This window comes from Callithrix jacchus, chromosome 1 (assembly GCF_049354715.1).
Source record: "Callithrix jacchus isolate 240 chromosome 1, calJac240_pri, whole genome shotgun sequence".
Lineage (NCBI taxonomy): Eukaryota > Metazoa > Chordata > Mammalia > Primates > Cebidae > Callithrix > Callithrix jacchus.
In genome coordinates, this window is record NC_133502.1 from 161,568,638 (window position 1) to 161,589,032 (window position 20,395).

The 20,395-nt window shown below is 42.5% G+C and overlaps 2 protein-coding genes across 12 annotated transcripts in view; one reads left to right on the forward strand and one right to left on the reverse strand.

Annotated features, from left to right (window-relative positions):
* SLC31A1 (solute carrier family 31 member 1) overlaps nucleotides 1-10,135 on the forward strand; it is a 42,842-nt gene extending 32,707 nt beyond the window's left edge. For 4 of the 5 annotated variants that reach the window (XM_017975630.3, XM_017975635.3, XM_009001488.5 and 1 more), the window contains 4 exons: nucleotides 1,898-2,067; nucleotides 2,543-2,615; nucleotides 4,724-4,892; nucleotides 6,233-7,498. In XM_017975630.3, the coding sequence (XP_017831119.1) occupies nucleotides 1,933-2,067; nucleotides 2,543-2,615; nucleotides 4,724-4,892; nucleotides 6,233-6,434 (579 nt within the window). In that variant the 5' untranslated portion in view covers nucleotides 1,898-1,932 and the 3' untranslated portion in view covers nucleotides 6,435-7,498. Of the gene's footprint in view, nucleotides 1-1,897; nucleotides 2,068-2,542; nucleotides 2,616-4,723; nucleotides 4,893-6,232 lie in introns of all 5 variants that reach the window. The other variant, XM_002743211.6, reaches the window with a different exon arrangement.
* A 2,175-nt stretch (nucleotides 10,136-12,310) lies between these two features.
* On the reverse strand, nucleotides 12,311-20,366 carry CDC26 (cell division cycle 26). Of its 7 annotated transcripts, none has more exons than XM_035255101.3 (4): nucleotides 20,338-20,366; nucleotides 18,194-18,303; nucleotides 17,286-17,379; nucleotides 12,311-12,735 (listed from the first exon to the last, which is right to left on the reverse strand). In XM_035255101.3, exons 2-4 carry the CDS (start codon nucleotides 18,244-18,246, stop codon nucleotides 12,559-12,561), a joined length of 324 nt encoding a protein of 107 aa, XP_035110992.1. In that variant the 5' UTR covers nucleotides 18,247-18,303; nucleotides 20,338-20,366; the 3' UTR covers nucleotides 12,311-12,558. The 7 variants fall into 7 exon arrangements, with proteins under 7 accessions (XP_035110992.1, XP_078231075.1, XP_017831138.1 ...); XM_078374949.1 differs by having other exon boundaries at nucleotides 17,286-17,407; XM_017975649.4 differs by having other exon boundaries at nucleotides 20,186-20,366.
* Nucleotides 20,367-20,395: the final 29 nt, after the last annotated feature.

The window sequence follows — 20,395 nt, forward strand, 5'->3', positions numbered from 1 at the left end:
ATCTAAAGGAGAGACTTATAATTTTGTCTTTGCTGTCATATATGTCTATTCTGGAGGCAGGTATGATAGAACTAGAAGTTAAATTGCATTTCTGCAAGTTCCAGTTAAATAAACTTCAGGTATCTTCTTAATCTAATTTTCTGATGAAGGCATTGTAGCAACTATATATTATCATTAAATCTACTAATGAAGATTTGGAAATATTTTTATTATTAATAAATAGAGGTGTTTTATTTACTGTAAAAAAAGAGAGAGAATTCACCGACACCTCCCCCTCCACACATCCCAGCTTCCCATTCCCCCACTCTGACTCTAGCTGTAGGAATTATTGTTCCTGGGCTGAGCTTGGTGGCTTATGCCTGTAATCCCAGCACTTTGGGAGGCCAAAGCAGGCGGATCACTTGAGCTCAAATATTCAAGACTAGCCTGGCCAACATGGTGAAACTCCCATCTCTACTAAAAATATAAAAATTAGCCAGGTGTAGTGGCATGCACCCCCCGTTAATCCCAGCTACTTGGGAAGCTGAGGCATGCACAAGAAGCACTGGAACCCAGGAGGTGGAGGCTGCAGTGAGCTGAGATCACACCACTGCACTGCATCCTGGGCAACAATGCAAAACTGTCTAAAAAAAAAAAAGAAAGAAAGAAAATAATTATTGCTCCTTGGTTTATGTCCCAAATGGACTTTTGCAGCAATATAGTGACTTGGTAGTAAAGATACAAGGCTGAATTTGTAGTTGTCTAGACTTAATTTAATATAGAGTATCCAATTTATACCTTGTTTTTCATGCTCTTCACTCTAATGTCCTGGTAGGATTGAAATTGTATCTAAAGTCTGTGCACACTGCTTGCCTAAGGCTACAGTAGACCTTTCTTCAAATTTAAATTAGCTGAAGGCTGGTTGTCCTGTATGTGAAAATGTAATCAAACTATCCTGATTAGGCACAGGGCACAGCAATTAGGTGAATTATCTGAAGTCCTTGCTTTTTATCTGCTGACATTTATGATTAGAAAGCTTTAAAGCAGTTAGATTTCATTAATGGCATCCATTTGTATCTTATTACAGAATGTCTGTTTCCTGCAACCCAAAGAAGCTGCTTTTCTTCTCCTTATCTAATATTTAAGTTTGAAGATGTATTAAACATACCTGTTAAAGGAACTGTACTGGCTGAGCGCAGTGGCTTACACATGTAATCCCAACACTTTGGGAGGTCAAGGCAAGAGGATTGCTTGAGCTCAGGAGTTTGAGACCTGCGTGGGCAACATAACAAGACCTTGTCTGTACAATAAAACAAAAAATTAGCTGAGTGTGGTAGTGGTCCAGGCCTGTGATTCCACCTACTCAGGAGGCTGAGGTTGAGGCTGCGGTGAGTTGCACTCCAGCCTCGGTGGCAAAGCAGACCCTCTCTCAAAAAAAAGAGGAACAATCTGCAGAATAAGGGTTAGGCATCTGTAGCCCTAGGTGTAAATTTTCTGCTGCAGTCTCCAAAAGTGATCTCTATTAGCACAAGTTTCTTCTCTCTCCATCTGTAGATTATGAAAAAAAAAATTCTGAGTAAAGATGCTAGGAGAACATTCATTTATTAGATGAATTCCGTATAGACAAAGTATTTACCAAGAAACAAACCCAGGAGCGGGGGACGACCAGGTTGCTTGGTGAACTGGCTTGGGTCAGAAATGGAGCAGGTCAAAACTCTTGTGCTAATCAGTAGTGGGATCATGCCTGTGAATAGCCATTGCATTCCAGCCTGACCAAATAGCAAGATTCCATCTCTAAAAAGATTTTTAAAAAAGAAATAAGATTTTTATATCCTTAATTATTATATATAATTATAATTAAGGATATAATTATATCCTTAATTATATATAATAAGAATCTTTCTCTTTCTCTTAAAAGAATCTTCTGCTGACTCTCAACTTTTCCTGGAAAAAATGGATCATTCCCACCATATGGAGATGAGCTATACAGACCCCAACAGCACCATGCCACCTTCTCACCATCACCCAACCACTTCAGCCTCACACTCCCATGGTGGAGGAGACAGCAACATGATGATGATGATGATGGTGAGCACCATAGGAGGGGCAATGTGGGCCCTTTCCCATCCACTTGGGTAATAGAAGTAATGTAATTATAGTACTGGAAGTTTATTATCTTTAATGGTCAGTTTACCAGTGAGGAAAACTAAAGCAGACCCAAGGAAGTCAACTGATTTGCTCAAGATTATATAGCAAGTTACTTACAGAGTCAGACCGGAACCAAGATTTTAGGCTTCTTTCTTTGGTAATCCCTTCTAAAATCGACTATTTTCTGAATTAAGTTCTGGTCCTTACGCATTGTGAGGAAAAGAGGAAAAGACAAAAGTTGATGGTGGGGGCCTGGGTAGTAATGCTCAAGTAATGGGAAAAGCCTCCCACTCGCATGAATGTCTCTTCTTATTATCCAGGTCTTCTACATTCAAATGTTCTAAGCTTCTTTGCCCATCATTCTCATTTAGAATTGTCATTCCTCTCTGACTGACTTGTTTTGGTTTTCTGGCAGCCTATGACCTTCTACTTTGGCTTTGAGAATGTGCAGCTACTGTTTTCTGGCTTGGTGATCAATACAGCTGGAGGTGAGTAAGCCATCAGGCAATGTTGGAAGGGGATAGTCACATGAGAGACAGTGACAAATAATTTGGAAGTCCAGTACCTCTTTCTGACCTGATTACTGAGTCAACATGGTAATGATGCATAACCATCTTGGTTCCTGTTTTCCTACCTAGAAGGTAGGAAACCCAGTCAGTACATTTTTGGTCCTCTGGTAAACCCTCCCTTAACTAACATGTATGTTTTAGAGCTCTAAAAAATAATTTAGTTACCAGATCAAAGTCATTTGCAATCGATTTTCTTTCATTCTTTTCCAGAGTGTTTACTTTTTTTTTTTTGAGATGGAGTTTCACTCTTGTCACCCAGGCTGGAGTACAATGGCAGTAATCTTGGCTTATTGCAATCTCCACCTCCAGGTTGCAATCTTGGCTCATTGCATTCTGCTGCCTTACCCTCCCAAGTAGCTGGAATTACAGACACCTTACTACCACGCCCAGCCAATTTTTGTATTTTGTTTGTTTTGAGATGAAGTCTTACTCTTGTCACCCAGGCTGGAGTACAATGGTGTGATCTTGGCTCACTGCAACCTCTGCCTCCCGGGTTCAATCAATTCTCCTGCCTCAGCCTCCTGAGTAGCTGGGCTTACAGGCACCTGCCACCACACCTGGCTAATTTTTGTATTTTTAGTAGAGACAAGGTTTTACCGTGTTGGCCAGGCTGGTCTCAAACTTCTGACCTCAGGTGATCTGCCCACCTCAGCCTTCCAAAGTGCTTGGAATACAGGCATGAGCCACCACACCCAGCCAAATTTTTGTATTTTTAGTAGAGACGGGTTTCACCATGTTTGCCACGCTGGTCTCAAACTCCTGACTTCAAGTGATCCGCCCGCCTCAGCCTCCCAAAATGCTGGAATTACAGGAAGCCACTGTGCCCAGCCTCAGAGTGTTTACTTATTAGGCTTGAACATAAGACTAAGTCAAATTCAAACACCTCAAAATAAGTTAAAAACTATTGCTCTAATATAATACTTCTATTGTACAATAAATTAAGTAATACAAAGAGTGAAATGACTTGTCCTCAATCAGAGTTAATATGTCAGAACTAGGACAAGGGCCCAGACCTTCTAGAGCTACCTAGACCAGTGTTATTCTAGTCTACCAAACTATGGCCCACATCCCTCCTGATTCTTGGCATGGCCATCTTAGTCACGCCTAGTTTGGGGGTAGATGATTACCAATCTCTTTGTGTCTATTGTGTTGTGTGGTATACTTTAAATTTAACTTGTGCAAACTCAGTAGTCAGTTGGACTGTCTTAGGTAACAGATGTCTCTTTGGAGCCACAAAATCAATTTGTTTTGGGAAGAAGGAGAGCATTTAGTTCATGTAATGTGTTAAATTAGCAGTTTGAATACATTTATATAACTACCAACATGTCACAGTGTGACATAGAATTGAAATCCCTAGGGCCGGGCGCGGTGGCTCAAGCCTGTAATCCCAGCACTTTGGGAGGCCGAGGCGGGTGGATCACGAGGTCAAGAGATCGAGACCGTCCTGGTCAACATGGTGAGACCCCGTCTCTACTAAAAATACAAAAAAAAATTAGCTGGGCACGGTGGCACGTGCCTGTAATCCCAGCTAGTCAGGAGGCTGAGGCAGGAGAATTGCCTGAACCCAGGAGGCGGAGGTTGCGGTGAGCCCAGATCGCGCCATTGCACTCCAGCCGGGTAATGAGCGAAACTCCGTCTCAAAAAAAAAAAGAATTGAAATCCCTATTCAGGAAATGTAGTTAGTCATATATGAAACTAAATTGTTTTATCCCGTTTCCATATTCTACACCGTGTGTTTCAGCATAACCTAATTTGATGACATCAAGCAGTCTGACCAAAAGGTTATTATTGTTCTGATTATTTTTCTTATCTTAATCAGAAAGTAAATATGTTCTTGGCAGAGGCAGTGGTTTTCAGTTACACCATTTTAGCTGTTCTCCTGTCTGGGTAAGAGAAGAGGTAATAATATAATGTCTTCAAAAATTGAGAGTAGCATTTTTTCTATGTGTCTTTCTAGCTGGACAGCACATTGGCTAATGATTTTGCACATGTTTGACAGTACTGCCATATTTTCCTTCCATACTTAGAAATGGCTGGAGCCTTTGTGGCAGTGTTTTTGCTAGCAATGTTCTATGAAGGACTCAAGATAGCCCGAGAGAGCCTGCTGCGTAAGTCACAAGTCAGCATTCGCTACAATTCCATGCCTGTCCCAGGACCAAATGGAACCATCCTCATGGAGACACATAAAACTGTTGGGTAAGAACTGAACAGATCCAGATGAAGTCCGAAAGAGCTCGATCAGTTAAGCAACATGGTAATGATGCATAACCATCTGGGTTCCTATTTCCTACCTAGAAAGGAAAGCAGCTATTTGATCAGCAGCAGCTGTCTTCTTGAGTTAGAAGTTCTGTATGACCTTGATCAAAACTGTCCTTGGAGGTCTGGGTTTGTAGATCATAAGCAGGCCAAAGGAGGAATGAGAGGAAGTCTGCAAATACAAATGTTTCTTCTGAGTTGTACGTATTGGTCACTTTGGAAGAAGTTTACCAAGATAATAACAAGAAATAAAAGTTACAACTAGTCAGCTCTGTCCTCTTTGTTTACAATGTAACATTATATTGATTTCTGTGTTCTGTCTAAGAAAGTATTTCAGTGATTATTAGTTTTTCCCATAGATTTGCAAATGCTTTTTGAGATTGTTTTAATAAAGCGTAAGTCTTAAAACCAAATTGGACCTTAAGAAATCCTATAGACTGACATCCTGCTTTCAAGCAAGCAGTGTTTATTCCCATTGTACTGATAAGCTTATTGAGGCCCAGAAGGATTTCGACCTATCTAAAGTGATACAGGGGATGAATAGCCAGGTCTCCTTATCCCTATTTAAGTGATATCTACTTCACTACCCAGCCCTCAATTCTATTTTTTTTCTAGAGACAAGTTTTCCCTCTATTGCCCAGGCTGAAGTGTAGTGCCATGATCTTGGCTCACTGCAACCTCCACCTTCCAGGCTCAAGCATTCCGCCCAACTCAGTCTCCCAAGTAGCTGGAACTACAGGCATGAGCCATCACGCCCAGCTAATTTTTAAATTTTTTGTAGAGATGATATTTTGCCAGATGACCCAGGCTGGTCTAAAACTCCTGAGCTCAAGCTATCAGCCCACCTTAGCCTCCCAAAATGCTGAGTTTAAAGGCATTAGCCACCACCCCCAGCTTCTGTTTCCATTTTTGTAGTATATAAACTTTGCAAAGGTGGGAAGCCTGAAAATATTTTTTAGGCAGATAAGGCTGAGAGGGTTTATGGCCTCCCTTTCAGGATCTAAGGTGGAGATAAGTCGGGATTTCTCCTTGTTCCTTTCTCCTCCTCCCGAAAACAGTTCCTCCTACTGGAGGAACCACAACCATATCTGGCCAATGCTTATAAGCCTGACAGCCCTATGCTGTTTCATTTCCAGGGACCAATCAAAGAACATTCAAGTACCCATGAGTTGCCAGAGTGGCTGTTCCAGCTGAGCTCATGGCAAGAACCCTTCCCTCTTTCTCCTGATCTGCAGAACTCCTAGGAGTCCCTGACTGTTGTGTTCCTGTTTACTCTCCAGGCAGCAGATGCTGAGCTTTCCTCACCTTCTACAAACAGTGCTGCACATCATCCAGGTGGTCATAAGCTACTTCCTCATGCTCATCTTCATGACCTACAACGGGTACCTCTGCATTGCAGTAGCCGCAGGGGCCGGTACAGGATACTTCCTCTTCAGTTGGAAGAAGGCAGTGGTAGTGGACATCACAGAGCATTGCCATTGACGTCAAATTCTATGGCGTGGCCTTATCGATTGCAGTGGGAAGCTGTTCGAGACTTGAAGACGTGATTCCTGCTCCAGTCATCCCTTCTTGCTCCTCTTTATGTGCACACACGTGCGTGCACTCACACGCACAAACACCCCTGCTCAACAGAGGTTTAGTTTACAATCTCTGAGCTAGTTACTAAAGTAGTAACCTCCCAAATTGTTTTTTCTAATAAGCTGAGATTCCCATTTCTTGTAAGAAGCCACACATGAGATGTCATTTCCTCCTCTATTATCTTAGAGCCAAGTAATATGTTCTTGTCTAGTTCATGTAGCTTTCTTTTCAATGACTTGATCATCTGCTTCCTTTTTTAATTTTTAACAGATAGTAAATTTGGTGGTTTTTTTCCCTGGGTCAGTGATGGAAAGGGGTTAACTTCAGCCAGGATTAATTGCCGTTGAGGGAAATTCTTGCCCAACTAAACCCAGAACTCAAACATAGCATTAGAAAATAAGGTCCAGGGCCAGGCGCAGTGGCTCATGTCTGTAATCCCAGCACTCTGGGAGGCCAAGGCAAGCTGGATCACCTGAGGACAGGAATTCAAGACCAGCCTGGCCAATGTGGTGAAACTCTCTACTAAAAATACAAAATTGGCTGGGCATAGTGGTGGGAGCCTGTAATCCCAACTACTTGGGAGGCTGAGGCAGGAGAATGGCTTGATTCTAGGAAGTGGAGGTTGCAGTGAACCAAGATGGCACCATTGCACTCCAACTTAGGCAACAAGAGTAAAACTCCATCTAAAAAAAAAAAAAAAGAGGTCCAGTTTTGGATTCAGTGAGTGGGAAATACACTGTGCCTTTCTCTAGATATGATGCATTACACCAAAATCTTGTAGTGTGTGCAAAGGGGTGGTTTGACACTAAATACAGACATAGAGCTTGCAGAGTATGTATTCTCAGATGGCTGACTCATCCATTTGCATTCCCACTTAACACTTTGATTAGCATGAACTTGCCAATCAAAAAAATGACAATTCGAGAAAACAGAAATAGACATTTTTAAATAAAATCATTCACAATTTGCTTTGACTTGATATCTTGGATTGTCCCAGCTAAAGTGAAGCAAAAGAGTTTGAATTATTTTTCCCATGTCTGCCTCTAAAATAGTGATTTTCAAGCTTTAGTGTGCCTCAGAATCACCTGTAGGGCTTGTTAAAACACTAGTTGCTGGGCCTCAACCAAAAATCCCCCAAACTGGCACTTCTGAGTTCCTGTGGTTTCTTGGAAGTAGTTTGATTGTTGAGAGAGACCTTTGATCTGCAGTGTAAATCTATGTCATGGGCCAGAAGGGCAAAAGCCCAGCTTCCTCTTTGGAAAGACCTGGTTTGCTGATGGTCAGATTTCCCTCAGGCTCCAACAGCTGTGCTCATACCAAGCCGATCCTCATTTTTCATATAACCATATAATCTTTGTTATTCGTGGGGGTTTAATTACATTACAAGTGGCCAGAACCCCTGTTCTCAATGAAGAATCACATTGGATTTTTATTCTGTTCAGTTGTAGTCTACACTGCAGTCTTATTCCCAGTCCAAACTACCTCTGTAAATTGATTTGTCTTGTGCTGGTTGTTAAATCCTGCCCTCCTTTGTGCTAGATCCAGTTGTGCCTCAGGGCAGAGGAAACAAAACAGATATTCTGTTGGCCTTTGTTGTGGTTTTGAAGTTTGTACTTTCTCCATGGGTGCCAGTTAAACATTGGCAAGCAAGAAATGTGTACTTGTATGGCTTTGAACCAAGAGAGGGTTATAGCCTCTGGATTGAGGTTAAAATCCAAAAACCAACATTTAGAGCCTTGTGCTTTTCTCTCATTCCAGAGCTTTGTGTCTTTCTCTCATCCTATCCCCTTCTGATGATGATACTTAGCATGAGCAGAGTGAGTAACAGGTACTGACAAAGTCCAACACAAAGGTATGATACAGTCTGTTGTCTCGAGCTAAGAAGTCATAAAACCATGAGAAATAAGAATCAATAGTAGTGACTCTGGTGCTCTCTAGAAATCTCAGCATGAACTGCTATAGAATACCCTCCCAGCAACAGAACCTTATCAGTAAGGTAAAAGCAAGGCCAGCCAGACACAATGGCTCATGCCTGTAATCCCAACACTTTGGGAGGCCAAGGCGGGAAAATGGCTTGTGTCCCCAAGTTTGGAACCAGCCTGGGCTGGGCAACATAAAAAAAAAAAAATCTCTATAAAAAAAAAAAAAAATAGCTGGGTGTGGTGGTGCACACCTGTAGTCCTGACTACTTGGGAGGCTGAGGAGGATGCTCTAGCCCAGGAGGTTGAGGCTGCACTCAGCCCAGGTGACAAAGCAAGATCCTGTCCCAGCAAAAAAAGAAAATTCAAGTCCAGTTAAGACAAAATACTATGACTTTGAAATTCATGGAAAGAAATATCAGTTTGGATTAGGTCTTCAGGTATTCAGGATAATCTCCTGAAAAACCTGAATTTCAGAGATTCTTAGACTAGCTGCCAAAGGATGAAGCTACTGAAGGAGAAAAACAAAGCTCAGAGCTTAAATTTCACCTTGAACTCTTGGATTGTGATAATACAATGATTTCATTAACTTTTCATTTCATATACCTGCATTTGGAATTTAATGCTTCACTTCCTTGTTCATTTTGGATCTAAACTTCTCTTCCTCCTTCTCCATTCACATCTATTAGAAGACTGCATCACCATTTCTTTGGCCCCTTACTCTGCTGTCCTTTCCCTTTTCTTTCAGTTTTTAATCTCATATGTCTAGTGTATTAAATCTCCCTAGCCCTCATGCAGTAAACAATGCTATGCTGCGGATATAAATACCAACCAGAAATTGGTATTTATAAACCTGTTAGAGACTTTAAGTCTGCTTCAAGAGGCAGGTGCCCCACTGGAATTTCTGTAAGACTGGTACCCTCCCCAGAGTTACAGAATCTTAGGTGCTGTCTCTAGTCTGTGACGGAGGAACACCCGGCATCCCTATTGCCCACAAACGGAATCCTCACTGTATCCACCAGATTAGAAATTAAGGTTTCTTCACGACTTCTATGGTAGGGTTGTCTGAAATTCCCTTTCAGGCTGTGGGTACTGGTCTTGGGTTCTAGTTATAAGGGGTTCCTTATAAGGCGCAGGTGGAGCGGAGTACACTTTCATGTCATTTAATTTTAATCCTGCCCTCTCCAGCTGCTTCTTCGGTAGATACATCAAAAGATACAAAGTGTGGGCCGGGTGCAGTAGCTCACACCTGTATCCCAGCACTTTGGGAGGCTGAGGTGGGCGGATCACCTGAGGTCAGGAGTTCGAGACCAGCCTGGCCAATGCAGTGAAACCCCGTCTCTACTAAAACTACAAAAAATTGGTCGGATGTGGTGGTGCATGCCTGTAATCCCAGCTACTCGGGAGACTGAGGCATGAGAATTGCTTGAACCCAGGTGGTGGAGGGTGCAGTGAGCCAAGATCGCACCATTGCACCCCAGCCTGGGTGACAAGAGCAAAACTCTGTCTCAAAAAAAAAAAAGATACAAAGTCTGCATTTGATATAATGCCTTAATTACTGAGTCTACAATTAATATTGACTGTTTTAGATTGTAAGCTCCTGGAGAGCAGTATTGCTGTAGTAGGAATGTTTTAACAGTGTCATATGCAAAAGAACAAAATAAATATTTTGATTTTGTGATTCTATGCAAGTCTTTCTACCCAGAGTGATAACACAATAAGCTAATTTCTTCATCGTCTGCATAGAGTCTGGCCATTACCATCAGTTTTTAAGGTGTCAGTATTTTAGGTGGTATGATCCTTTGATTTTCATCTCACTCTCTTCCTACTCTACTTAAAATGACATGCCTAGTTCATGCCTTCTGCACAGGAGACAGGGTCTTCACAAAGCCACAAGTATTTCAGTATATTGAGGATTCCTCAATTTAAAAGCCATCTTTTGTCACATCATAATCCATTCCGTTTTTGCTGTCAGGCAAGAGGTTCTGAGCTGAGCCTGTAGGAAGTTCATTGCCATAGCTTGAGATATACAGTGACCCTGCCAGTCCCTTTGGTAATGCCAAAATGCTGAGGTTACTTGCTCTTCCCACTGACCCCCAGTGAGCCTCCTGCCATCAGCACCATTCCTAGTGTCTTCCTTAGTGTAGTATGATGAGCAGGGACTTCGGAGTCAATGGATTTGGATCCTGGCTCCACCGCTTACTAGCAGTATGACCTTAGGAAGTTAGTCTAACAATCCCTAAACCTTAGTTTTCTCATGTATTTATTTAGAGGTGGAGTCTCACTCCATCACCCAGACTGGAGTGCAATCTCGGCTCACTACAACCTTCAACTCCCAGGTTCAACTGATTCTCCTGCCTCAGCCTCCCAATTAGCTGAGACTACAGGCACACACCATCATGCCTGGCTAATTTTTGTATTTTTAGTAGAGACTGGGTTTTTGCCATGTTGGCCAGGCTGGTCTTGAACTCCTGAGCTAAGTGATCCACCTGCCCAGCCTCCCAGAGTGCTGGGATTACAAGCGTGAGCCACTGTGCCCAGCTTTAACACCTATTTGAATTAGGCACCCAGCATAAAACAGGCATTCAAGCCTTAGTACCTTAGTTAAGTATATTTTTAAATTATCTACAATTATTGTTACTCCAGCTTTCAGGAGAATGAAAAGTGCACTCTTCTTAATAAGGTTACAATTTTTCTTTTCAAATTTTTTAGAGCCAAGGTCTCCCTATGTTGCCCAGGCTGGTCTCTAACTCCTAAACTCAAGCAATACTGCCTCAGCCTCCCAAAGTGCTGGAATTACAAGCATGAGCCACCACACCTGGCCCTCTCCCACTCATATTCCTCAGATTTAAACTACCTCAAAAAGGCTAAAGTCCCACTAAGAGTCTCTAGAACTGATGATTTAACAGGCGCTTACTATCACAGCTGGTGACTCCATGTTGAATTAGTGAAAACAGGCCAGGCACAGTAATCCTAGCAATTTGGAAGGACTGCTTGATGCTAGGAGCTCGAGCCAAGCTTCGGCAACATAGATCCTTGTCTCCACATAAAACAATAAAAATTATTTAAAAATTTTTTTTGACTTCCAAACAATAGGGCATGATTCAAAATTATCCTCTGAGCTGCCTCTCAGATTGGTTCTTTCTGGGAAAAATTCTTAGGCAAGTTGAGAAAGGAAGGAAAGTTGGAATAATAATAAACTGTTAGAAGCATTCCTTGCCGGGCGTGGTGGCTTAAACCTGTAATCCCAGCACTTTGGGAGGCGGAGGCAGGTGGACCACAAGGTCAAGAGATCGAGACCATCCTGGTCAACATGGTGAAACCCCATCTCTACTAAAAATACAAAAAATTCGCTGGGCATGGTGGCGCGTGCCTGTAGTCCCAGCTACTCGGGAGGCTGAGGCAGGAGAACTGCTTGAACCCAGGAGGCGGAGGTTGTGGTGAGCCGAGATTGCGCCATTGTACTCCAGCCTGGGTAACAAGAGCGAAACTCCGTCTCAAAAAAAAAAAGCAGCATTCCTCATATTCCCTCCACTGCCTATCCTCCCAATGCTGTACCCAAACTAGTTACAAAGCCAATCTGTAAAGAGATCTGGTACCTATGATTTCTTCAGATTTACGCAATATCCCTAGAATTTAATTTCTACAAGGGCAGGGATCTTTGTTGAGTAGCACATAGCAGGAACTCAAAAAATACTTGTTGAATAGATGGGTTAAATGCAAGTGTCAGGGATCAACTAGAGTGTCCTGTGCTTAGGGTTTTTCAATAAAGATGGAAAGAATGATGTTACATCTTATAGCAACGACCTTTAAAGTCTGGGGGTTAACAGCACTGTTATACTTCATTAAGGATGCCTTATATTTTTCCAAAAATATATTTATTTTTAAAAGCAAAAAATCAGATCAGTTTTATAGGATCAAAGTTTCCAGAGACAAACCAGAGTTTGGATTCCAGCTTAGAGTGCAAGTTAAGCACCAGTAATCTCATGCAGAAGCATTTATCTCTGACATTCTGCTTGACTGCAAGCACTCAATTCTCTAAATCTGGTTTGTACTTCTGCCATCATTTTATTCAATTCCATGGCTCTGGCATGCAAGATAATCCATCTCTAAAATTCAAGACTTCCAAATTGAGATGAACGATTATTGGGCTTGGGTTGGGGTTTATAACCAATCCGATCATTGATCATTTGTTCCCGGCTCTTGGGATCACTGCTGAGCCCAATGGCTCCTTCTCCATCACTGCCTCCTATGACTTCCACATCTTCCTTCTGTTTCTTCCGGGTCTGAAAGTATAAAAGTTTTAGGATTAAGGTAACATTCTTTCAATTAGTAAATGTTTATTTAGAGCACCTACCATGTACTAGGCATGGAGTAAACAACGGAGTTAAGGTGTAAAGAACAAACTGAAATCCTAGGTTCGGAAATAGTTAGGGGCACAGTGAGGATATGGTGATAAAAGATATAACCCTTACCCTCCAGGATGTCACAGTCTAATAGGAAAACAGGCAAATAGACAATTATAGAGTGACTAGGGCTATGACCTATGACAGAGGAAGTCCACATTGCCAAGGAGACAAGAGGTGAGGAGTTGGGGGTGTGGTACAACAGGAAGCTCCAATTGGAAAGATGTAAGAGTTAGCAGACAAGGGGAAGCAAAGGGTATTTCAACAAATGTATTATTCTAGAGAATAGACAGAAAAATAAAGTGGTAAAGATTTTTGGTGGTAAAGAAATAACCACCTAACCTGACTGTAAGGATAACACATGATAACTTTCTCTAAGAGAGTGAAATGACGTTTTATCCAAAGTTCCTTAATATTCATATAAGAATGGCTCAGCTACTCAAATCACTGGAATTATCACCATTCTTCACCACTTGCTGCTGAACTGTGGGCATTTAAATGCCAAAATCAGGCTGAGCACAGTGGCTCATGCCTGTAAATCCCAGTGCTTTGGGAGGCCAAGGTGGAAGAATCGCTTGAGCCCAGGAGTTTGACACTAGCACGGGCAACATAGTGAGACTCCATCTGTCTCTACAAAACATTTAAAAATTCGCCAGACACAGCGGCGCATTCATGTATTCTCAATTATTCCAGGGGCCTGAAGTGGTAAGATCACCTCAGCCTGGCAGGTCAAGGCTGCAGTGAGCTGTGATCATGCCACTGTATTCCAGCCAGGGCAACAGAGCAAGACCCTGTCTCAAAAATAAAAATAAATAATATAATAAATGCCAATATTCAAAGTATTACGGTGAATAAAATAAGGTATTGCCTTTTACGTAGCAAATGACCTTCCTGATTACTCTCTAGTTAATCTACACTACTAGTAAGTGATGTTAGAAAGTTCTACCTATTTAGGTAGAACTCTGTGAAAACAAGTTCTAAAAGGCAAAAGACTCTTATCATTCTGAGACTATCCAAGGAGAATGAAATCACTAGCTTCCCACTTTGAGCAACTGCTGTTTCAGAAGCTAGAGTCATGGCAGTATAATCAAACTCATGTTGGTAACAAATGAAACAGGCCAGTTTTCTGTTGGTTTCATTGTAGTTTAGGGCATGACTGTCCCTGCTTTCTAAGTTACTCTAAAACAGGGCAAACCCACTAGATAATTGTCTTTAGTGGAAAGGCAGTATCAACTCAATAGTGAGCTGACTGCAGAGTCAAAGTTCAGCATGCTAGCATTTTATGAGATCTGTTACAACTGAAGTGTAAGCCATGCTTTAAAGTTTATCCTTAATATGAGTTTTTAAAAAGCAAAAATTAGGAGTTTCGAGAACACTGAAGTCTCTTGGGATGAAGCAGGGGGAAAGAAATCAAAGTTGTTACTCTTAATATGAAGAATACATAATAAGGCTGCTGGCGAATGCATGCAAAATGTCCTGTTCTCTAACATGGGTACAACGTATCTACTAGGACAGCAAATGAAAATAGACTTACATTGAGCCCTCCTTTGGGCCTGGCATTGCAGGGAACAGATGCAGAAAGAAATATACTAATCTCTGACTTCGGGGAGCTTATGGCCCAGGCAGGGAAAACAAAATCAAACAGACAACTACAACAGAGAGTAATAATGTCTAAGAGAGAGGTTAGCACAGGAGGATGAGATTGAACCTAACCCAGCTGGGAGCTGGAAGGAGTAAGCCTGGCAAAGAAAAAAGAAAGGGCTTTTCTGGCAAGGGGAAGACTGTGTATAGGCATTGAGATTAAAGATAACCCAGCAGTGTAAAGTGGAGAGATAAGCAAGGACCAGGTCACAAAGGACCTCATATGCCATGCTAGGGAATTTGGAATTTATTCCGTAGGCCACTGAAGATTTTAAGTCTTATTAATGGACATCTAATACTGTGTAGTAAGGCCACACTTAAAAATACACATGAAGCTCCTACTAGGTGCTAGAGGCTAGGAACTCAATGGTGAAGTAAACAGACATGATTTCTGCAATCAATGTTCCTAATGTAAATGATTTTACAATAAATAAATACTTGTAAGTTATAATAAATGCTATGAAAAAAATATGGTCCCTTGTGAGAGCCTACAGAGACGGAGGCAGCATGGATGGGAATGACACTCTAACCTGGATAGGGTCAAAAGAGGCCCCTTAAATTGAAAAGCTGACATTTAAACAGAGACTGGAAGAAAGGAAGCACTCCAGGCAGGGGAAAACAGTATGTGGAAAGTCCATGGAAGTGATAAATAGTTTGGCATGTTCAAGGAAACGGAAGAGAGCCAGTGTGGCTAGGGTATAAAGGGCAAGGCAAAGAATGGCACAAAATGAATCTCGAGAGGCGCTAGAACATGTAAAATCTTGTAGGCCATGGTAAAGAATTCAGATTTCATTGTAAATGCAGGACACTACTGAGGAGTTTTAAATTGGAATGACAGGATTTGAAAATTTTTTAAGATCTTTCTTGATACCGGATGCAGAACACACTGAAGAGACAAAAACAGAAGTAGAAGACCAGTTAGGATGCTTCTAAAATTATACAGGGAAAGACGATTACTTTAAGAGTAGGACTATAACAGTGGAGATGAAAAGGTATGGGTAGATTCTAGACATATTCTGGAGGTAGAATCAAAGGGTTTACAGACAGATTTAACATAAAGGCTAAGAGAAAGGGAGGACTCAGGAATGAGTGCTAGGTTTCTGGCCTGAGGAATTGAATAGATAGTGAGATGGGAAACATGGGGAAGAATGGAGGGGATGACTGGATCGAAGGGGAAATCAAGAGTTTTCTTTTCTTTTTTTAATATGTTAAGTATAGCAGGCTGAAAAATGGCTCTCAAAGCTAGCAAGTCCCAATCCTGAAACCTATAAATGTTGCCTTATATGGAAAAAGGGCCTTTGCAGGTGCAACTAAATTAAGGATCTTGGGAATGGGGAGGGGGGTGGGGATTATCCTGGGTTAGCCAGGTGGGCCCTAAACACAATCACATATATCCTTATAAGAAGGAGGCAGAGGAAGTTTTCACAGACAGAAGAGAAGACAGTATGACTGGAGGCAGAGACTGGAGTGATGCGGTCACAAGTCAAGGAATGCCAGCAGCCACCAAAAGCTAGAAGAGCCAAGGAACGGATTCTTCCCCAGATCCACCATAGGGAATGTGGCCCCCCTGACACCTTGATTTCAGCCCAGCAATACTAATTTCTGGCCTATAAAACTGTGAAAGAATAAATTTCTGTTGTCTTAAAACACAAAGTTTGTAGTACTTTGTTACAGCAGCCACAGGAAACATATATGAAGTTTGAGATGCCTGTAAAGCATCCAAACAGAGATTTCAAATAAGCTGTTGGTTTAAGAGTCTGAAGTTCAGAAGTTAAAGTTAATGTGTATGTTCAGAAGTTCAAGTTACTGTGTATGTATGTGTGTGTATATACGTATTTATGTATGACATAAAGTCTCATTCTGTTGCCCAGTCTGGAGTACAGTGCAATCATAGCACACTATAACCTCAAACTCGTGGGCTCAGCAATCCTCCTGCCTCAGCCTCTTGAGTAGCTAAGACTACAGGCATGTGCCACCCTGTCCAGCTTTAAAACAAATTGTTTTAATATTTTATAGAGACAAGGTCTCACTATGTGCCTAGGCTGGTCTCAAACTCCTGGCCAGAAAGTGCTGACATTACAGATGTTAGCCACTGTACCCACCTAAGATTTATTGTCTTAAATATTCCTAAAGCTCTGAAAGTTGTATCCAGCTGGGCATGGTGGCTAATACCTATAATCCTAGCACTTTGGGAGGCTGAGGCAGGCAGATCACCTGAGGTCAGGAGTTCGAAACCAGCCTGGCTAACATGGTGAAACATCTCTACTAAAAGTACAAAAATTAGCCAGGTGTGGTGGCGGGCACCTATAATCCCAGCTACTCGGGAGGCTAAGGCAGGAGAATAGCTTGAATGCAGGAAGCAGAGGTTGCAGTGAGCCGAGATCACACCACTGCACTCCAGCCTGGGCAACAAGAGCAAGACTCTGTTTCAGAAATCGAGACTCCATCTCAAAAAAAAAAAGAGAGTTGTATCCATGACTGGGCACAGCGGCTCACGTGTTTAATTCCAGCACTTTAAGAGGCTGAGGCGGATGGATCACTTGAGGTCAGGAGGTGGAGACCAGCCTGGCCAACATGGCAAAACCCTGTCTCTACTAAGAATACAAAAATTAGCCAGGCATGGTGGCATGCACCTATAGTCCCAGCTACTCGGGAGGCTGAGGCAGAGGAGGCAGAGGTTGCGGTGAGCCAAGATCATGCCACTGCTCTCCAGCCTCTGTGACAGAGCAAGACTTTATCTCAAAAAAAAAAAAAAAAAAAAAAACAAACAAACAAAGTTGTATTCATACCTCCAGGTCCTTTCGAATGCTCTCAAACTCATCAATGTCATCGAGCTTTAGCTCTAGGCGTGTTGGTTTTCGTCTCAGCATACTGAAGTCAACACTAAGGGCCAAACCCAGTGAACTATTAGCTGTTAAAAATGGCAGAGGAGGAAAAACTGAAGGTGATAAAGTTTCAGGTATAAACATAAAATCAATTTGCAAGCATGTATATTAAAGTGAACTGAAGTAATAAAAATTCATTTGAATTTACACATGGACTTCTAAAGTCCTTTTTTTTTTTTAAAGAGATAGGGTCTGCTCTAAGAAATAGTGTCTGCTCTTTGCCCAGGCTGGCGTGCAGTGGCATTACCTTAGCTCACTGCAGCTTCAACTTACTGCGCTCAAGCAATCTTACTGCGTCAGCCTCCTGAGTAGCTCGAACTCAGGTGTACACCACCACACTTGGCTAATTTTTGTGTTTTTTGTAGAAATGGGATTTCTCTCTGATGCCCAGGCTAGTCTCAAACTCTTGGGCTCAGGTGTTCCTCCCTCCTCATCCTCCCAAAGTGCTGGCATTACAGGCCAAAGCCACTGTGCCCAGTGACTTCTTAAGTCTTTAGGTATGTCATTATTACATTTTTAATACATGACGGAGATCCACAACTCTGAAAAATCCAAAAACTATTCTGTAAGAATTTAAAATAGCAAACTGCCTAAAAGAGAGAAATTCCAGGCAACCATCACTTTAATTTCATGTTCCAGTCACGTTCAAAGAAATATTCTAGCTAAAAGAATAAACTGTCACATCTTAACTTAGTATAGAGGGGAAAGTAGACAAACCGCTGAATTTAATCTACATGAGGACTGTCAGAGATTTGTGATCACTCCTGAATGCTAGAATCAGTTTGCTAAATCTCATGAAAACGCCAACTCACCAATTCACAAAATTATTCTCAGCGTTTAAACAGATCCTAAATGTGTCCGTCATTCATTAAACAAATACTTCTTGTGCTCCAGCTACAAAGTTAAAAGGTACAGTCATAATCTGTGGAGAAAACAAAGAGAAAGCTTTGATATTGCATAATGAGAACTCTGATGAGGGTAAGGCACTGGCATCACACGGGCACCTAATCCAGTCTGGGCTGAGTGTGGGGTGGACAAGGATGTCAGGCAAGCCTTCCTGGAGAAAATGATGTCTTAGCTGACTCACTCCCAAGAGCAGGCAGAGAGAAGAGTGCACAAAGGAGACTCAAGACCAGCTCTGGAAACCTAGCAAGACCCTGTCGCTACAAAAAAGTAAAAAAATTAGCTGGGCTGGTAGTGTGTGCCTGCAGTCTTAGCTACTCAGGAGGCTGAAGTGGAAGGATCCACCTGAGCCCAGGAGTTTGGGGTTGCCACAATGAGCCACGATCTCACCATGAGACCCCCAACTCAAAAACAAACAAAAAAAAAGAAGTAGAAAACAGGCTCAAGAGAGCATTCCACAGCCTGAAATCGCAAAGTAAATGTTAATAAAAACTGTTTTTGTTTTGTTTGTTTTTTGAGAAAACACAACTCCTCCAATTGAGTTTAATATTTGTTGATGACATCACTTGTATATTCTCCACAGCATCCCCTAAAATCCCCTAGAGTGTATCTATAAAAAACAGTCAGTAAGGGCCGGGCACGGTGCCTCACACCTGTAATCCCAGCACTTGGGAGGCCGAGGCGGGCAGATCAGGAGGTCAGGAGTTTGAGACCAGCCTGACCAACATGGTGAAACCCCGTCTCTACTAAAAATACAAAAATTAGCCAGATGTGGTAGCGGGCGCCTGTAATCCCAGCTACTCAGAAGGCTGAGGCAGGAGAATCGCTTGAACCCGGAAGGCGGACGTTGCAGTGAGCCGAGATCGTGCCACTGCACTCCAGCGTGGGTGACAGAGCAAGAGTCCGTCTCAAAAAACAAAAAACAAAAAAAATCTGCTATACATTTTACCTTTTCTGCAAACTGTGAAAAACTCTCCACTAGGAAGAAGTATAGAGTAACAGTTAATAGTGTGGCTGTAGAGGTTAATCCCACTACACCACTGATCTTGAATAATTAGTTTCATCTCTCACTAGACCTTAGTTTCCTCATCTGTATCTGACTCTGCTATTGTTGGTGAATAATATAATGCAGAGTAAAGAGTAAGCTCTTGGAACATAACTTGGCATTTTAAAAATGTGCAATAAATAAAATCTATTATTACTGTAATTTTTCTAGGGGGTTGGATGGGGATCTGGCCAGCTAGGGAAACCTCAATGTTTTGAGAATCATCCACCTCCCACGTGGAGATAAAAGCCTTATCCTGGCCGGGTGTGGTGGCTCGCTCCTGTAATCCCAGCACTTTGGGAGGCCGAGACGGGTGGATCGCGAGGTCAGGAGTTTAAGATCACTCTGGCCAAGATGGTGAAACTCCGTCTCTACTAAAAATACAAAAATTAGCCGGGCGCGGTGGCCGGTGGCGGTAATCCCACCTAATCGGGAGGCTGAGGCAGGAGAATCGCTTGACCCGGGGTCGGGGTGGACCGAAGGTTGCAGTGAGCCGAGATCGCGCCACTGCGCTCCCAGACTGAGCGACAGTAAGACTCCGTCTCAAAAGAAAAAAAAAAACTTACCTTGTTTGTCTCTAATTCCCCAGCATCCAGCAGGGCACAGGGACGTACAGAGCTATCTGACACCTTCCTATCCATCATCTTACTCTCAATCTGATACAACGACCGGCTCTAGACAAATCAACAAAGTCAGGCCGAAGCTCTTCCGCCGGGTCTTTATTTGACTTTGGCACTAGGGAGCTCTTCTAGCAGCCTAAATCCACCGCGGAGCCATCAAGCTCAGAGGGGGCCCCTAAGAAGACTTCCGGATTGTGGAGAAAAACAGCCCTTGTCCCCTAGCTCCAAGCCTGTACCTCGGATCCCTGGCGAGGATTTCCATGGTAACAAGGTCTTCAGCTCCAGGAAGACTTAAACGCTCCGGTAGGCCCGGGTGGCACGGCGGACCCCGGAAGTCCTCGACTCGCTCCAGAGTTCAGCCCCGAGCCGCGCGACGCAACGCACCTACCTCTTTTCAAGCCTGTTCAGCCCCTTCCCGGAACCTCCGCTCCCCCAGTGAAACTATT